The following is a 20,984-nucleotide window of genomic DNA, read 5'->3' on the forward strand; positions in this document are numbered from 1 at the left end:
TCTTCCATTGGGGGAGGCTGCTCCACAGGCCGGCAGAAGTGCTTTGAGGGGAAAAGACAGTTAGCAAACGTTAAGTTAGCTAAAAACACCAGCTAACTAGCGAGGACGAAAAGTCAGACAGCAAATTAATGACAGCAAAGTTGATGTTGATAACACTGTAGCTAGCTAGCTAGGATAACACCAGCTAGCTAGCTGGCTAGCTAGTTGGCAGCTAACGTTAGCTAACTAATAGTTTGGTCTACGTTTCTAATACATGCCGTCAAATATTATGTCTTTATGAATTGACCTTACCTTTGAACAAACATAAGTGTCCTTGGAAATGGTCTTCACATTCAGTTGTGTATGTGGTCGATGACACAGCAGAATCCACCGCTTGCATTTGCAGAGTTTTCTTTTGGGGTCGGAAAAGGTACAAAATATACTCCTCCATCCAGTCTTTCAGGGTACCTGGTGTCCGAATTACAGGTACCCCATGCACAGCGTTTCACCATCAGATATTAGCTAGATAATAAACATAGAAACTGAACTCTTCACAGTGGTTTCGATCACAGACGTTTGGTTTGATGCGCCCCACAAATGGCTTTTCTGGTGGTGTCTGAGTTTTCTGCCAGCGGGGATTTTCGCTGTGATATGATTGGACAAATTCTATTTGGGCCGTGGTTTAGCGATAGGTCTATTGGCAGTGTTAGCGGGTGGAAAGCCGGTGGGGTATGTATCCTGGTCGTTGTAAACAGCGACTCCTACAGGTCAGTCGGGGCGCCTGCTCAGCAAGGAAGGGAACTGGGGAAGGTAGTGTGATCCTCCCACGCGTTACACTCCCCCAGTGAGACTCCTCGCTGTCAGGTGAAAAGAAGCGGTTGGTTGACTCCACATGTGTCGGAGGAAGCGTGTGGTAGTCTTCACCCTCCCAGACCGACGGTAGGGGGTAAGTGCGCAACGACCAGGAAGGGAATTGGCATAACGACTAACATTGGGATGGGAGAAAAAGTACGGAAAAAGGGGGGGAAAAGATAAAAAATAAAATAAAAAAAACAATAGCTGATAATACATTTCCCCAATGATAAATCCCTATACGGGTGGACCGCGCATGAAACTAAAGTGACGTCAGACTACACCTCCCTATACGGGTGGACCGCGCATGAAACTAAAGTGACGTCAGACTACACCTCCCTATTGTTCTATTGCTTGACTTTTTTGTTCTTCTTTAGTGATCACCTTGATACAATGTAGCATTACAACTGAGTAGGTGAGGTAATACTGTGACGGCCTGGTGTTTTGGCACAGTGTCACCATAGAAAACGACAGAGACAGTTGTAGCTTGTGGTACTATGAATGAAAAGCATTGACATACTGTGTAATGTTACTCGTGGAGGCCTTTTGCCAGCTGGCTACAATGTATCCACTATCCGAGCAATTACAACAGAATGCTGGAAAGCTCAGAGAGTTTATTGCCAAGCAGAATGACTGTCTCCAGCGATGACCCCAAAATAGTTTACATCTCATGAAATGACCTCTGAGGTTGATCAACAAGACCGCTGGTGGGAGACTGGTGGGTGGGAGGGAGGGATGGGAGTGAGAGAGATGTACCTAGAGAGGGGGGGGGTTCAGGTTGGGTTGGAAATAATGTGATGCAAGGTGGAGAGCAAGGGGTTAAGGGGAGCACACTTACCTTCCACAGGGGGGGAGGAGGAGGAAGAGGAAGAGGAGGAGGAGGTGGTAGCAACTGTAGTAGAGGAGGGAGAGGGGGGATGAGGGGACAGGGAGGCCTCAGACACAGTTGATTGGAGATTGACAGCGTCGGGGGCAGGGTTAAGTGACAGGTAAGTGTCTGGCGGTGCGTTAGGTTGTGGGGGTGGGCTTGGTTGTGAGGGTGCATTTGGTTGCATTAGGGTCGCAGTGGAAGAGGAGGAGGAGGAGGAAGATAGAGGTGGAGGGTTAGGAGGAGCAGTGGAGGCGGGAGAGCCCGTTGGTCCAGCAGTCAAACAAACAGCTTTAGGAAGGATGGAAGGAAGAAAAGAGAGGAATAAATAAATGAATAAATACATAAAAAAGAGAAAAAATTAAGTAAGTAAAGAAAGACAGACAAAAAGAAAAAGAAAGAAAGCGAAGGAAAGAAAGAAAAAAATAACGAAAGAAAGAAAAAAGAAAGAAAACAAGAATGAAAGAAAGAGAGCGAAAGTAAGAACAAAATAAAGAAAAAGAAAGACAGACTCGTTGAACTCAACAATTCAAGGAATCATGAAACAACATAAAACACACACAGTACATTATCAGCCAATGCAGAGAAAGAAAGAAATAACCGAGTTTCCTTTAACTTTCTCTGATGGTGCAATTTTTTTTTTTAAATCCCTGATATTGCCGTTAAGTTTAATGATTTCTTTGTTAATATTGGCCTGTCCCTTAAGAAAAAGATCTCTAACCTAGACAGTAATCCAGTGGAATACATTTATAGTAAATTTCTTATGTCAAATTTTACCAAACCTAAACCTGAAAAAATTAAGTAAACTATTGTTAGGCAAAATAATACTGCTGGGGGTCACAACAAGATTAGTGCTTCCCCCTTTCCATGGATATAGGCAAAGTCCTTAGTGATCCGAAGTTAGCAAAGGTCATTCCTGGCTGACGACCCCAGTCTTTTCACAAATGATCCAGTCAGGAATTTGGTCTTTAAAACCATATCTATCTAATTTGGACAGTAAGCTATTGTGGTTTACAGTGTCCAATGCTCTTGACAGGTCCAGAAATATGCCCAATGCATATTCATTTTGATCTTGTGCTGATGTGATTTTGTCTACTAGCTGTAGGAGGAGTACTTTTTCCTGAAACCATACTGATGCTTGTATAGTATGTTATTCAAATCCAGATGCTAAGAAATTATTTTGTAGATAAGATTTTCAAAAAATATGGTAATATTGATATTAGTTTAAAAGGAACTAATTATCTCACGTAAATACATCTAATTTCATGATATTTAGTGGTAAGAGAAAATAAAACAGCATCCTTAAATATTGATAGAAATCAGGTTAAACAAGTTTCTGTTGTGAAGCTTTTGGGAGTTCAAGTAGATGATCGACTGTTGGAGAGCACATAAGGAGGCCATGAAACCCCTTGGTATTATTAAGAATATCTGCTATTATCTTAATAAGTCTTGTTTGCTGACCTTGTAATATAGTCTTATGTTTCCATATCTTACTTAATGTAACATTGTATGGGGTAGTAATCACTAATCAGTAACCATCACACTAGTCTTAAGAGACTCTTTTGCTCAGTCTTTGCCACTATTTCAAAAACAAAAAGGTGTTTACTACATACATACTTCAAATGTGTATTTTTGTTAAAAAAGCAGATGTAAGAGATCTTTTACCAGAGTATTTTGAAAATAATTTCATAATGAATTCAGAAGTCCACCAATATAATACCCAGCAAGCAAATCATTTTTCATCTCACCACTAGGGGTCAGTTTCTACTCAAGTACTGCAGTGCAGAGCTGTGGAATACACATACTACACAAACTATTTCTGGTTTCTTTATACTCAATATGAATTATACTCATTATACTGTATACATATTTGTTCATATATCTATTGTGTAGGCCAAATTTCTAGCTAGATCAGGGGTTCCCAAAGTGGGGGTCGCGAGCCGCCGCGGGGGTCGCCAGATGATTAAACTTTTTTTTTGTATGCTGTCAGGCCACTGGACTTAGAAGCAGGCCAGGCCAGTGTTTCTAGTTGCAGCAGCGCAATAGTTAGATAACCTAGGTGGGGAACAACCAGGAGATCACTGCAACTCACACAAGTTGGAGAACTATCTCTCTCTCTCTTGCTCTCACACACACACAACGGGAGCCGCATGTGATTGGTGGAGGCGGGACCCTTACAAAAAACTGTTGTTGCTAATCATTGACACATGCTAGCCTGTAATAATCCCCCCCAGAAAAATCTACTTTGCATTTGATATATTGCAAATATATGCCATCACACACACTGGCATTTAAAGGGGTACAATTATAAAATGAATATGTGGTGTTATGATCAGGGCTGACGTTGAATAAAAGATTGTATTTTTTTCAATCTGAGATTACAAAAAAACAGAAAATCATACATATGCTAGCCTGTTTTCTAACAATAATTTGTGATGCCATCACAAACACTGGCATTTAATGGGTACAAATAAAAAAATCCTGCACCAGAATGCAGGAAATGAAGTATTTGTAACAAAAAATGTCCTGGTGGGGTGGGGGACCCCCAGACCCCCTGCTTAAAAAGTGGCCTGAATGGGGCTATATTTTGCACTATATTTCTTGGCCTGAATGATTTCCCCAGTCCAGCCCTGGTTAAAAGCCTCCAATGCTTATTAGTGTGTGTGCGTTTGAACGTTTGCATGTTTCAACCATACATTTCCATTTATTAAAAAGAAATATATATATTATAATCTTTTTTTATAATTTTTTTTTTACCTTCTATAATAGTGGGGGTCGCGGCTCTCTTGACACCGTTATTTGGGGGTCGCGGCCTGAAAAGTTTGGGAACCCCTGATCTAGATGAAGCTAATGAAGCAATGCTTGTTTAGTCAATTATCTGACTTTACTGAGTACAATTACATCCTTAACTCTCTAATAATAACTGTAATCTGACAAGGCTTTGATTGACTTTGACCAATCCAACTATCTGTGGAAGGAGAGAGGCGGAGAGAGAAAGACAGTTAAGACGACAGACAGACAGACAAACAAGACAGAAGGACACAGAGAGATAGACAGATAAATATAGACAAGCAAACAGACGGCTCCATAGAGAGAATAGACAGAGAATAGGGAGACAGATAGAGAGATAGATAGAGTGACAGACAGTTAGACAGACAGACGGATAAGAGTACACGCATGTAAGTGTTCATGCACACGCGGGGCTATGCTGCAGCATGTGTGTGTATGTGTGTGTATGTGTTTGTGTTTCTGTACCTGGGAAGGCGGAGCCGGGTGGGGAGGGCGTCGGCACGGCGATAGGCACGCCCACACTGCCACTCCCAGAATTCTCTCTGCTGCTGCTCCGACTGCTGCTGCTAAGATGGCTGCCGCCACTAGAACCACTGCACACGCACACACACACAGTCAATATGGTGAGATATATACGTAGCTGTTCTCTATACACCGACAACAACAAACCAGCACAAAGGGGTGCACGCACGCGCGTCTATACAAATAGTAGCTCTAGTTCTGCAGACCCCTCTCTGATTGGTTGAGCTCCATTTCTGCAGCCCCTCTGCTGGGAGCTGTCGCGCGGAAATAGGCTGTCTATTGCCATTCTCTAAGACAAACTCTAACCTTAACCAGCTCCTTAACAGCACCTAAACGTAACCGTTCTAACCTTAACCAACTCCGAAACAATGCCTAACCTTAACCTTAACCTTAACCATAGAAAGAATATTGCCATTCTCTAAGACAAACTCTAACCTTAACCAGCTCCTTAACAGCGCCTAAACTTAACCGTTCTAACCTTAACCAACTCCGAAACCATGCCTAACCTTAACCTTAACCTTAACCATGCCTAACCTTAACCGGCGAAAGAATACACGTTAAAAAAAAAAATCACGTTAAAAAAAAAAATTTGATGGGATTTGAACTCGTCAACAACGGACCGCAGGACCGCAGGACCGCTGCTCTGCCAGGTGAGCTGAAGCGCTGAATGAAAATCATGGCGGATTCCGCGATAAGCACCTCAAAGCACCTCGATAACCTTAGGCGCGAGGGGCTTCGCTCAACCAATCAGAGAGGGGCCTGCAGAAATGGAGCTCAACCAATCAGAGAGGGGGCTGCAGAAATGGAGCTCAACCAATCAGAGAGGGGTCTGCAGAACTAGAGCTACTATTTGTATAGACGCCGCGCACACACAAACCAGATGGGAATACGTACATATGCACATTTACTGTAAATAAATAGATGCAACAATCAAGAATATAAACAGGCATTCAGAGCAGACACACACACACATTATGCCAGGTCAAATATACAGACCATACTGTATATATATATATATATATATATATATATATATATATATATATATATATATATATATATATATATATATATAGATATATATATATATTATATACACACACACACACACACAATATAATTACATGTTAGGTCACAAACTATATATACACACAGATACAAACAGAGCACACACAGCCCCAGACACAATGCATTTCATCAGAGAGGCCTGAGCTAATGTATTTGACAGTACTGGTACAGTAAAGAGAGAGAGAGAGGGGGGGGGGGAGAGAGAGAGAGAGAGAGAGAGAGAGAGAGAGAGAGAGAGAGAGAGAGAGAGAGAGAGAGAGAGAGAGAGAGAGACACACACACAGTTAGATAGAAAGACAGAGAGATAGGAAATATATTGAAAGCCAACGACAAATGCAATGACAGGATAGATAGAGAGACAATAGCAGACATAACTACACAGAGACAGTGAGACAACAGTCGACAGGGAGACAATAGCAGACATAACTACACAGAGACAGTGAGACAACAGTCGACAGGGAGACAATAGCAGACATAACTACACAGAGACAGTGAGACAACAGCCGACAGCAGGGAGACAATAGCAGACATAACTACACAGAGACAGTGAGACAACAGCCGACAGGGAGACAATAGCAGACATAACTACACAGAGACAGTGAGACAACAGCCGACAGGGAGACAATAGCAGACATAACTACACAGAGACAGTGAGACAACAGTCGACAGGGAGACAATAGCAGACATAACTACACAGAGACAGTGAGACAACAGTCGACAGGGAGACAATAGCAGACATAACTACACAGAGACAGTGAGACAACAGCCGACAGGGAGACAATAGCAGACATAACTACACAGAGACAGTGAGACAACAGCCGACAGGAGATGGACAGAAAAGTGAACGGCTGCAGAGAAAAGTAATGATATAAATGATTACACCTGATCAATGAAGAGCAGTGATTGATATAGATTACACCTGATTAATGATGAGCAATGAATGATTGATGTAAATTATTACAGCTGATTAATGAAGAGCAATGATTGATATAAATTATTACACCTGACCAATGAAGAGCAATGATTGATATGATTACAACTGATCAATGAAGAGCAATGAGAGCGTTGTATAAGAAAGGAAGTTAAGGTCAGCAAAAGCAGAGTATAGGGCTGGATTCCATTCATGCAATTTTAGTCCCCTAGCTCATCGCTCTAACCCCGTGGCGATAACAACAGAACAAAAGTTCTTTACTAAACACGATTAAACATTTGGAGGAAATAAATACATTAAAGCAATTGTTATCCAGCCTAAGACTCCAAAAGAGCAAATGCACAAATCTGACGGAGAGCTCTGACGATTCCAGAGTGGCTGAAGCGAAGCAGGTGATTGGATGAAGACAAGTTGGAAGTCAAGCAATGATTGGACAGCCGAAGACAGTGGGTGGCGGCAGAGTTTTCCTAGCACACATTCTTATATACAAGGCTATACTGTATAGTATTGTTTTTTGTGCGAATAATATCTCACTAACAACCAATCTAAGGCATCGCCATATTAATTTGTCTGAAGAAATGCTTTTATTTCCAAGAGATAACCCATCAAGACCTGTTCCCAATCTCTAAACCTGTGCCCAATCAAAACCTGTCCCAATCTAAATATCTTCTCTTTCCTTTTCACTGAGATTAACTCGGTTCCTTATCACAGACCCAGAATGTGTGGTTAGGACGCCAGTGGGACAGAAAAGCAACAAGGAAGAAAAAGCAGAGAACGGGAGACAGAGTAGGTTAGTCAGTGCTGCAAGGATGGAAGGATACTGCTGAGAAAGAGAGATAATTAATTTGTTCATGAACACATTCATATTCTGATATAATTCAGGATAGTATAGTAGGTGCATGTAAACACCCTATCCTGTTTACAATAGGCGTGGTATGAGCGGAAAGGTGGAGTCTGTAAGACCTTAACACTATGATCGCCGCGGACGAGTTAAGACGTCATTCCGAGCCATGCTCATTCTGCCGAAGACGCCGTAACTCGTCTTTGATGTCAATATTTCAAAAATCTGTCATCAAAATCATATTTCCTTTCCGGAGCCCTGAGACACACTGGTGATCTCCTCTCAACTCTCTAGCGGTTCAAGAGCGCCATCTGGTGGCCGATCGGCAGATCGCCAACCGGATATTAACCTTTGAACCGGTAGTACTCATCCATACTGTATGTGGTCCGGCCACTCGCTATAGCTCCGGCGACTCCATCTTGAAACACTGGATAATAGATCGCTCGCCCTAACTCAATGAACAACGTTATTTGGACATATATACTATTATACAACCTGGAAATGGATCGGGCATTTCTACATCCCATAATAGAAAAAAATCTGTTCCACGCTCATCTGCCAGCGGCGCGAGGAAGCCACGGTAAGATTCAGCGTTATTTTCTAACGTCTTCTATACTAACTGATCTGATGAACATATGACCCACTCTGGATGAATCATCTAACGCTGCCCACGGAATTATAAACGATCCCCCGCCCATCCGGTCATCATCAGATGATGCGTAGAAACTTCTAGAAGTACGTGCAGTTGAAATTTTTTATCTCGCACAGATTCCTACCAAACTGTATTTGATCATCAATATAATGCATTTGGGGCTATAAATCACGTTCTGAAGAAAGCTGCAGAAAACGATAAAAACATACTTATACTTTAGACCATATTTTAGTATGAATATGTGAATGAAAAAGTTTAACGTTGCTACACCCTGAACAATACATATAGGACATTGAATGGGCCATAATAATGGCAGTTTAGCAATAGAATTTAAAAAGTTATAGCCCTGCAAAGAAGGGGAACTTCTCCATAGACAAATAGAGCTGGCGAGGGATGGTAAATTATGAATTTAACCCATGGCGATTAAAGTGTTAACAGGGATACTAGCTACGATCCAGGATATTAATGTGCATTGAACACATAACACATAAGTACTGCTGAGGAAAGACAGAGTGATAAAGAAAGAAATATACTGCCAGAACAAGAGAAGAAAGAGAGACAGAGTTTTCAGAGACGAAGAAGCACAGGAGAAGAGAAGCATGGTGAGGAGAAGCTAAGTGAGAGTAATGTAGTTCATGTCAAAATGATAACAGCAAAGTACAGAGAAAGCTAACAGACTAGGCGAGAGAGGGGTATTGGAGAGAAAGTGAGTGAGTGAGAAGGATGGGTCTAAAGAAATATATCTTTAATGTTGATAGACCCTACCGATGAACCTATTCAAGTGGAATCTACTATTTATGCTGCTTTCTCTATGCACTAGGCTAGTGACTTGGCTACCGTTGATGCTAACTGGCTCCTCCTCTATGCACTAGGCTAGTGACTGTTGAGGCTAACTGGTACCTTTATGTACTAGGCTAGCTAGTACCTGTATGTGCGGGGTCTACTGTTGAGTGTGGCAGTGCGGGCGGGGCTTGGCAGCTGGCCGGCAGCCATATTGATTCTGGTGGGGCTGGAGACGTAGTCGTTAGGCACCACAGGGGGGCGCACCGGCTCCAGGGTCCTGTAGGGAGAGTTCTTCCTGTATGTGTGGGGATGGGGTTAGATTTTTTTTTTTTTATCATAACATTTAGGATCAATACAAGTTAGGCACCACTTGACATTGCACCGGATCCAATGGCCTGTAGGGGGAGTGGTTCCTGTGTGTGATAAAGGTTTGAAGAAAACGCAACACAATGCTGTGTTCACATGGATGCAGCAGATGGTAATGTCCTCTCCTCTGTGACAGAATTGACAACCAGAGGTTACAATATACACAACGAAAAACGTGTTATAACTGTACAATTAGAAGTGAATCATTTTGGTGCAGCAACATCTAGATTTATAATACGGGACGAGACCGCAGTGGTCGCTAGCTTACTTGTAGATGACTGCTGAACAATGACATATTCTACTAAATATATAATAATATAAAAATATATATACTTAAATATCCCTTTATGATGATAATAATCCAATTTCTGAGGAGAGAATCACAGAGTGGGCGGTGGAGAGAGTGGGTTCTACTGGATAACTAATGGCTGCAGAACTCGAGAACTATTAGGAATGTATGACAACTTAATGTGTCTGACTCTTAACCACCAAAACCTGCACGGACTACAATGTACGACGCACTGTATATCATGCCAGTTAGGGTACCTTGTGTATACCATTTACTTTTACTCATAGAAATGTATTGCCTATATTTATTGAGAGTAACGTATAATATGACTGACAGGGCATACAGACCCTCATCTGCACCTTTGTTTACACCGTTTATTTTTCTCTATTATGTCTATTATTCAGATCAAATTGTATTGCCTATATTTATGTATTTCTACCATTACCCTTCCCCCTCCCCCATGCTGCTAAGATGACCATGCTGAATAATGATATCTCCCTGGCAAACAAGCTGAATACCTTCTATGCAAGGTTTGAGGCTAGGGATGTCCGATATTATCGGCCGACCGATATTATCGACCGATATCGGCAGTAAAATGTGATATCGGAAAATATCGGTATCGGTAAACATTCTTTTTTTTTTTTTTTTTTTTTTTACATTTATTTAACCTTTATTTACCCAGGCAAGCAAGTAAGAACCAATTCTTATTTTATTTATTGTCAAAAGTATGCATGTTGGTTTAATTCAACAACAAGAGATATGTAATGTTAATTTTTACTTTTTTAATTATCATATTTTGCACAGATAATGCTTACATTTAGAAAGCCTTTTGAATGCATCCAGTGAAATTATTAATTACCTGAAATTATTCAGTTTTTTTGGGGGGAAACCCTGCATATATCGGTATCGGTTGATATCGGTATCGGTATCGAAATTAAGAGTTGGACAATATCGGAATATCGGTATCGGTAAAAAAGCCAATATCGAGCATCCCTATTTGAGGCTGTAAATAACAACAACAGCCCACAGCCTCCACTGCAATGGAGAGTAGAGCCACTGCCGATGGAGACTCAGTGTTCAGGATAACAGAACATGAGGTGAGGAGGACCTTTAAGAAAGTGAATACCAGGAAGGCAGCAGGACCGGACGGTATCCCCGGTCGCGTCCTAAAAGTCTGTGCCGACCAACTGGCCCCGGTATTCACTGACATATTAAACCTGTCCTTAGAACAGTCTGTCCATTATCCCTGTACCCAAAAGATCCACGCCTGCTTGCCTCATCGACTACCGCCCTGTAGCTCTCACCTCCATAGCCATGAAGTGCTTTGAGAAGCTAGTGAAGGGCTACATCTGCTCCTCCCTCCCCAACACCCTGGATCCGCTGCAATTTGGATATCGTCCCAACAGGTCCACGGAGGACGCCATAGCCCATGTGCTGCACACAGCAGCATCACACCTGGACAAGAGGCAGGGGAACTATGTGAGAATGCTATTCATCGACTACAGCTCGGCATTCAATACAATAGTCCCCTCCAAACTCGTAGTCAAGTTCAGAGACCTTAAATATAAAATTAATTGATTGCCGTTTAACTTGTCCGTGTCCAGTCCTTTCGATTAGCCCCACCGTTCATTGTAAACAATGATGCATGTAATTATATTAACGTTACTGTGTGTTGTTGTAGCTATGTTAATATAATAGGATAACCACAGGTTAATTCGCGATTTTCTATTGGTTTGTCATGACAAACCAATTACATAATCCAACATATGTGTAAAGAAACAACATATTCCAGTTAACGGTATATTTTTTTAATGATTCCTTACGGCGAAATCAATACTTCCATTTGTATAAATTAGGTTAACTCGAGGATAGTATTCCTGCCGGCCGGCATTATCGCGGCGCATGCGCGCGCTCGCACGGGCGTAGGGGCGAAACCAGCGTAGATCGCTGGCCAATCAGAGCAACGCGGAAGGGAAGGTTTGTTGCCGAAAGGATACAAGCCTTCCTGACAGGAAGACCCCAGGTGGTGAGACCAGGCAACTGCACCTCCTCATCCATCACTCTCAACACAGGTGCCCCCCAGGGCTGTGTTCTTAGCCCCCTCCTCTACTCGCTGTACACACACGACTGCGTGGCACAGCGAAACAGCAACACAATTATCAAGTTTGCTGACGACACAGTCGTGGTGGGCCTGATCTCTGCAAACGACGAGAGGGCCTACCTGGGAGAGGTAGAGAACCTGGCGCTGTGGTGTCAGGAGAACAGCCTCTCCCTGAACGTCAGTAAAACGAAAGAGATGATTGTGGACTTTAGGAGGTCGGGGGCCAGGGACTACATTTACATTTACATTTAGTCATTTAGCTGACGCTTTTATCCAAAGCGACTTACAAGTTCTGTGCGACAAGACAGCAAGAAGGGTATAACTCTATCAGCTGAGTAACAATGTTCATCAAAGTGTTGCGTGTTACAGTGTAGGTTAGTTTATTAGGACTACAGCCCCCATACCATCGACGGGGCACCGTTCGAGAGAGGGAACAGTTTTAAGTACCTCGGAGTCCACATATCCGAGGACTTGACATGGACCACACACATTGACAGTGTAGTGAAGAAGGCACGGCAGCGCCTCTACTTCCTCAGGCGCCTAAGGAAGTTCAAAGTGAGTCAGAAGATCCTCAAGAACTTCTACTCGTGCACAATAGAGAGCATCCCGACAGGTAAGCGCTACCGGAGTCTCATGGCCAGTATCCCCAGGCCATCAGGATGCTCAATGACTCTATGTAACAACCCATCATCTACACTCATTACACACGTCCACACTCACTTAAACAAACACTCACCTTAACACTCACTTTAACACTACATTATAGTTATCTATTATTAAAGAGATTTGCACTACATTCATACCTCATTTGCATTTTACCTTAAAGTTTTGTACCTCATTTTCTGCATTGTACCTCACTGTTTACAAATTTTTACTCACTGTACTTAGATTGCACCTAGGTTGTACTTTAGATTGTATATTGTATTGTGTATATTGTATATTCCTCTTTACTTACTTACATTTTTTTACTGTATGAAGCACACTCTCAGGGGCTCATACAGAACCAAGCATTTCACCGTAAAGTATGTGTATTTTATTGTGACAATTAATAAACGAACTTGAAACTTGGGATCAATATCAATAAAGGAATATCTTATCTTATCAGAATTTCATCAGAGAGGCTGGATTAAAGGTAAGGCTGTGATTTTGGAAAATAAATATTTACATTTCTGGTACAGACTGTGAGGACTGCTATGTAAAACTGTGAGTCTGTGAAGTGTGCATGCGTGTGTGTGTGAGGTGACAGAAGGACATGGGGTTTGGACCACGGTAGGGTTCCAGCCCTCAGCTAACCTGGCCATGTTCCAATATGCTCCACTACACTTGCCTTTTCTCCTCGTCTCCTTTCAAGTCCAATAAGACCTTCACTCCAACTAACAACAGCTAACAAAACGTGTTAATATTAATTTGGCATCATGCTCTATATGTGTTAGCGTTAAGTTCAGTGGCGGCCGCTGGGTACTTCGCCACTAGGGGCGCTATACCAAATATTTTGCAAACATGTACAGTACAGTACTGTACCACGCAAGACTCATGGCAAGACGTGAGCGATTCGACTCACGCTCACGGCAATGAATCGGCTCTTATGAACGAGTCGCTCAGCTGTTACTACAACAACACACAACCAGTCAAATAAAGTATAGTCTAGACTCTAATTCACAACTTGAAACACAATATAAATAGAAAAGTTAGAAACAAAACTCGCCCGTCTCCAAACACAGGCAGATCTCTCCCTCTCTCCTTCTCTCTCTCACACACAGCGCGACGTGGAATCGATTCGTTACACAATCAGACCTATTATATACCAAGAATAACTTCAGTATGAGTACAGGGCTGTACACATATTTTGCATATTGTTAAACGAGCCAAGGCTAGCTATTAAACTATCGATATGAATCGAAAATCTGGGACCCTGATGTAAACAAGACAAACGTCTTTCTCTGGTCTGCATCCCCTTAACAATTGTGTGTATTGAGCCGTACTGTATTGTACCCATTCTGCAATCTGTTAATAAAGTTCTCATTCATTCATTCATTCAAACATAGACAATATTGAACAAGCCATAATCCACGTATTTTCAATCCGAGAGAGCTGCAGTAGTTAAATCAATGAGCCATCGATAAATAAACAATCAGCAATGTCTCGCTTCATGAATGGCCAGCAGTAGTACTGCTCCTAAAAAAACTATTTACAACCGTTAACGTTAAGCCAGTTAGCCCGCACCAGCCTAGTAGTACTACTAACGTTAGCTCCCAGAACGATAGCCAGTTAGCCCGCACCAGCCTAGTAGTACTACTAACGTTAGAGAGAGAGAGAGAGAGAGAGACTCACTGTTTAGTTGAAACGTCCAGGGCAGGAAACGTGTATAATCCGCCATATAGCTTGTTAGCCAAGTGTTAGCTCAGCTGAGCTCGTCGACGTTAGCACAACACTCAACAAGTACATTCCTTTGTCCATTTCCGCTCGAACAGACTGCAAACTACCTGGCGTTCTATCGCCATGCTCTAAGACAAACTCTAACCTTAACCAACTTTGAAAGAGTGCCTAAGCTTAACAGTCTAAAGAACTTGCAGTCACAGCACGGCACGCTCTAAGACAAACAACAGTCCTAGTACCAGGAACCAAGCTAGAAGCTAGAATTGGAACATTAGAAATTGGATTCGGCCAATCAGAGATCGTCTCTGTGAAATTCTGCCATAGAAAAAAATACTGGCGTCGGCCAATCAGAGAGCGTCTCCGCGAAATGCGGCTATGGAAATTCTCACGGAAGTTCACGCTGCTTTCTAGACCGCTTCAAATCGCGCTCGGATTCCAACATAATAGTCATATTTCAACGCACAACGCCGTATGCACTGATTGGCTGTGACGGAGACAGCGATCAAACTGTGACGCGCAGTCAGAGCGCTATCGCTTCTTGCCCGGGCGAGAAATACAAAAAAATAAAAAAAAACGTCACTTCCTGCCCATGAAAACGCTGTTTTTTTATTTAGATAATAACGTTATATTGTGCATTGGAAATACAAACATACTTAAAATGAGTAAATATTATTCATTTTAAACATGTTTATATTATTTATAGGGCTATAAAACAAAAAACTAAAAAGTTTTTTTTTTTTTCTCTCATTTAACAGGTGGGTCGGCGCCCTAGCGCCACCAGTGGCGAGCCGCCACTGGTTAAGTTCGAATTAGGCTAAACATGTTAGTTAGCATCATACTAAACATTAGCCGTGTGAACCCGACTCTGTGCTACAGGGACTGTATAGTCAGGAACTGGTTCACTAAAAAAATGGGAGAGACCCACCTGGTTGCACTTAATCTATTCCATTTGTCTGGTTTTTAGTCCATAAGCAATTGTTTGTTGACCAGCACTGCGTTTTCATGACCACACACACTTCTAATTGTATAATAATAACTAAACTTGGTGCAGACGCACTATGGCGAAATAATGCCCAAGTTGATCAGAAGCATGTGGTCATGTAAGCACCGAGCTGCTGAACAAACAATTGACATGGACTAAAACCTCAACTATTTTTGGGAAAAGAAGGCCTTGGACTGTCTGTGCTGAGTTCTTGGAGAAGATTGGAATAGATTAAGTGCCTTCCGACAGGTCGATTTTTTTGTGTGAACTAGTTCCTGACTCTATACAGTCCTTGTAGCAGTCAGGTTCAATCTATTCTAGCATTATGTTAAAATTATGCTAAACATGTTAGCTAGCATCGTACTAAATACGTTAACATTAATTTAGCATCATACTAAATGTGTTAGTGTTAGGTTAGCATCACGCTAAACATGTTAGTTGAGTGAATATCAAATTGTGGGTACATTTAATGTCTGTGGGTTATATCTCTGATTAATTGTCAGAAATATGTATTAATCATTATCACTAATGCGTTTTGTTGTAATATCACTAAGTATTGAACTAAGTATTAAGTAATTTCTGTACAAAGAGTAGCTAAAAAAATCCACGGACTACAATCACAGAAAACACAAAAAATAGCATATATGTAAAATATTCTTAACATTAAATATAGCAATTATACAATTATTTAGTTGTTAAATATCAAATTGAATGCGTGTCAGAGAAATCACCGTCACCTACCTACAGTAAGTTACCCATTGAAGAAACCCCTCCCCCCAAAAAATGTGCCATAATCATGTGACCAACATTGTGTGATGTCATTTCCTCAGAAGAACAGATGTGGAAAGACCATGAGGTATGTCTCTTCTGATATTTCATGATATTTGACAAAACGTTTTGTATAGATGTAACGGATGGTATCGTGAAGCACAGTCAAGAAGGGCTGGGGTGAGTAGCGGTGCCAGGATGGTATCATGAAGCGCAGTCAAGAAGGGCTGGGGTGAGTAGCGGTGCCAGGATGGTATCATGAAGCACAGTCAAGAAGGGCTGGGGTGAGGAGCGGTGCCAGGATGGTATCATGAAGCACAGTCAAGAAGGGCTGGGGTGAGTAGCGGTGCCAGGATGGTATCGTGAAGCACAGTCAAGAAGGGCTGGGGTGAGTAGCGGTGCCAGGATGGTATCATGAAGCGCAGTCAAGAAGGGCTGGGGTGAGGAGCGGTGCCAGGATGGTATCATGAAGCGCAGTCACGAAGGGCTGGGGTGAGTAGCGGTGCCAGGATGGTATCATGAAGCGCAGTCAAGAAGGGCTGGGGTGAGGAGCGGTGCCAGGATGGTATCATGAAGCGCAGTCAAGAAGGGCTGGGGTGAGGAGCGGTGCCAGGATGGTATCGTGAAGCGCAGTCACGAAGGGCTGGGGTGAGTAGCGGTGCTATGGGTTAAACTCACTCCTCAAAAGACGCATAGACATGGTACAAAGAAGTGAATTCACCTCTTGGTATAGCGGTCTATGTTGTTGCACGCGGTGTGGGAGACCCGTGTTCGAATCTGCCTCGGGGCATCGAAGTTTGAGGTGACGTTGTCACACCCGTTACAATGGTGCCGACCCGGATGCCTTGGGTGGAGTGGAGTGAGTTTAAGGAGGGTGAGTGTAACGGATGGTATCGTGAAGCGCAGTCACAAAGGGCTGGGGTGAGTAGCGGTGCTATGGGTTAAACTCACTCTCACATCCTCAAAAGACGCATAGACACGGTACAAAGAAGTGAATTCACCTCTTGGTATTGGCTTTTTCTTTTTTTTTATGAAATAAAATACCTTTTGGTATTGTCTGTGCTGTTGCACACAGTGTGGGAGACCCGTGTTCGAATCTCCCTCTGGGCGTCGAAGTTTGAGGTGACGTCACAACCGTTACATAGACCTAGAGTAGATTCATTAAACGTCAGCTAAATTACTACAATATTATTCAGAAAAGTGTTACAAGTATTTTGTATGTTAAAATAAATTAATCTAGATTTGAAAAATGCCATGTGACAGCTGGTTGTCATTGAAGTTCTGCATGTGGAGGCCCAAAACATGGAAAATGTCACCTAAGTTACCCATTTACAGTAACTTATTTGACGCAGGGTAACTTAGTTGATCATATGTTCGAGTACATTTCACAGGGGTTAAATAAGATATTTTGAGGTTATATACATATATTGATAGTTAACAGATTAAGGCTACGTTTAGACGAGCGTTTTGTGAACAGAAACCGCAAAAGTCGTCTTGCGGTTTCACTTTTAATTTTGCGTTTAGACGAGCGTTTTGGGGTGGAATTCTCTGTGCAGACGAGGCTGTAACGACGGAGCACCGCTGTCACACGATTGGCGCATATGTCACATGACGTGCTGTGAAGACCCGCCCTACTCTGCCTCTGATTCGCAGACTGTGGATGGGGAATGTGATTGGACCAAAGTAGAGTCACTCACAGACAGTGGGTCCACTCACGCCGCGGGACAGATTCTTGTGTATTTAACCCTTTCACTGCCACACGACAGCCGGTTGTGTGATAGTAAAGGGTTAACCTTCTGTCGTGTGGCAGTGGAAGGGTTAAAAGTACTGCTATAACGCTACGTTCAGAACACAGAACGGTGCGGGCCAGTCGAGGCACCTGCTGGCCCTGTAATTGGAATGAGTACACTTTAAATCCTTTAACGAGGATCCATTGGAGGGCAAGTCTGGTGCCAGCAGCCGCGGTAATTCCAGCTCCAATAGCGTATCTTAAAACTGGACTGATTCTTGTGTCTTTAAAAGTACTGCCAATGTAGCCTTCAAGTGATCTCCGTTGATATAGTCAGACATACACAGTAAATTTCGCAGAGTAAATTTTACTCAAACTGAGTCCATTTGAGCCCAAGTGAGTACAATTTTACTCAGTTTGAGTACAATTTACTCAGCAGAATTTACTGTGTACTTGCTTTGTTTACGTCTCGGCTACTGGCGCTTACCTGCTACCTGTGACGTAAGCAGTACGCGCGACCAGAGCCGTGACAACCCTTTCGTCATCGTTTTAACAGATTTATACGGTTTTGATAGTTTAGACGAGAGAGCAAAGGTTTTGCGTTTCTAGGAATTCCACCCTGGAAGGTAGTCTCACTTTTTTGCGGTTTCACCCCGTAAAAACGCAGTTTCCGTATAAACGAAAGGCACATCTGTAAAAATATTTTTGCAGATTCACCTGCTAGCGTTTCCGTCTAAACGGGGCCTAAAGCTACACTATATCGTTTTTGTCCAGTAGTAAACAAGTTGGGTTAGTGAGCAAAAAGGGCCCCCTAAAACAGTGGTTCCCAAAGTGGGGAGGGTCGCGAGCAGCCGCAAGTTGATTTCCAGTGCTATTTTTTTCCACTTAATAATTTCTTTTTTTAATGTATACCACCTCCTATAATAGTGGTGGTCGCGGCTCTCTGACACCGTTATTTCGGGGGTCACGGCCTGAAAACTTTGGGAACCCCTGCCCTAAAAGACGGTGGGGCTAATCGAAAGGACTGGACAAGGACACGTTTTTTTTTTTATCTTTCTTCCCCTCCTTTTTCCCGATTTTTCTCCCATCCCACCCTTCCTGGTTGTTGCGTACTTTCCCCTACTGTTGGTCCGGGAGACCGGAGACTGTCACATGCTTTCCTCCGACGCATGTGCAGCCTGGGGCAGGCCAACCTGGCCGCGCAGGTTCTCACCGGGGAGAGTGTAGCGTGTGGGAGGCCACACTATCTCTCCTCAGATCCAACCCTCGCTGAGCAGGCGCCCCGACCGAACTGTAGGGGTCGCTGTCCACAATGCCCAGGACCCACCCTTCAGCTTCCCACCCCCTGATACAGCCAATTGTATCAGCGTGAGAGGCCAGCCAAGCTGATAGCAACGCCGGGAGCTGGATTCGAACAGGCGAATCCTAGTGTCTCCCGGTGTTGGTGACGAACGTAATCTCCGTGCGCCACCTGCCCCCCTGGACAAGGACAAGTTAAACAGCAATCAATTAATTTAATATAACAGTCCGGTTCTGTGTTTGTTGGTGTCTGTAGATTGTTGGTGAACAACTAACTTTAGGTTAGTTTTAATGTTAGCTAGCAGCAGGGATGGACGCCTTTGTGCAAATGCAGGCAGCTACAGGCACTCGAGGTGGAAGAGCTGCTGAATTTAATCGGCAGGAGAGAGAGAGCTCGTCAAAGCCGGATATATCCCTGTGGCTGTGGTGTGGTTGTAGGCACGAAAATGCAGCTCGAACTACCTGTTATATTAAATTAATTGATTGCTGTTTAACTTGTCCGTGTCCAGTCCTTTCGATTAGCCCCACCGTTCATTGTAAACAATTATTGGTTCATGACAAACCAATTACATAATCCAACATATGTGTAAAGAAACAACATATTCCAGTTAACGGTATATTTTTTTAATGATTCGTTACGGCGAAATCAATACTTCCATTTGTATAAATTAGGTTAACTCGAGGATAGTATTCCCGCCGGCCGGCATTATCGCGGCTCATGCGCGCGCTCGCACGGGCGCAGGGGCGAAACCAGCGTAGATCGCTGGCCAATCAGAGCAACGCGGAAGGGAAGGTTTGTTGCCGAAAGGATACAAGCGTCCCGTGTCTGTAAAATAGCATGGGGCAGGAAGGAACACTGGTTCAGCCAAATCGGGGATCTAGATGTTCAGCCAATAAAATCACTGCCAGCTGGCAGGAAGCAGCAGCAACACAACCAATAGGGGAGCTAGATATTCAGCCAATGGAAATAGAGCCAGCTGGCCGTAGAGAGCTTAGCAACCTGGCCCCACACACACACACACACACACACACACACACACACACACACACACACACACACACACACACACACACACACACACACACACACACACACACACACACACACACACACACACACACACACACACACACACACACACACACACACACACACACACACACACAGTGTAGGAAAAAGCATAGATTAAAGTAATAAAATAAACAAAATAATACAAATCATGTCTACAGCTAAAACACTGCTCTCCTAGCGCAGTCTGCTAAATGTAAATATCACAAGGATTGTCTGTTTAGGTTGGACAGAAAGACCGACAGAGGGAGACCATCAAACATTTTGACATCTGTAAGCCATCTACAAGAAGTCGGTCCTGAGGTCAGCATGGCATCTATTAAAGGGGCTAAAGTGAACTTTTATTTTTTATGTCGGTAATTCGACCAACCTAAATTGGACCTATGTTGTCCCTGTGCAGTGCCGAGGCACACGTCAGCATGTACTAGGACAGGGGTTCCCAAACTTTTCAGGCCGGGACCCAGAAAATAAGGCGTCAGAGAGCCGCGGCCCAATGCACATCGTCTGGCTTTTTTTTTTATTCTTTTTTGCCAGGCGACCGATTTTTTAAGCCAAATATCACTTCAATCCTATTAAGTTAGTTCAAGTTAGTTATTCATTTATATGTGCTATTTAAGAGAGGGCTAACTTGTTGCAAAATAATAATGATAATAATAATAGCCTCATTAAAATACTATTGTTGCTTCAGTTGTTTTCAGCGTTTTATGTGCATAATCTGT

The 20,984-nt window shown here is 43.0% G+C and overlaps 1 protein-coding gene across 1 annotated transcript in view; it reads right to left on the bottom strand.

Annotated features, from left to right (window-relative positions):
• LOC311225307 (abl interactor 2-like) overlaps positions 1-20,984 on the bottom strand; it is a 108,253-nt gene that overhangs the window by 21,523 nt on the left and 65,746 nt on the right. The window contains exons 5-6 of the mRNA XM_084310532.1: positions 9,429-9,581; positions 4,955-5,082 (exon numbers count right to left, since the gene is read on the bottom strand). Of these exons, the coding sequence (XP_084166658.1) occupies positions 4,955-5,082; positions 9,429-9,581 (281 nt within the window). The remainder of the gene's footprint in view (positions 1-4,954; positions 5,083-9,428; positions 9,582-20,984) is intronic.

The sequence above is a fragment of the Notolepis coatsorum genome, assembly GCF_963971535.1.
Source record: "Notolepis coatsorum genome assembly, chromosome: 3".
Lineage (NCBI taxonomy): Eukaryota > Metazoa > Chordata > Actinopteri > Aulopiformes > Paralepididae > Notolepis > Notolepis coatsorum.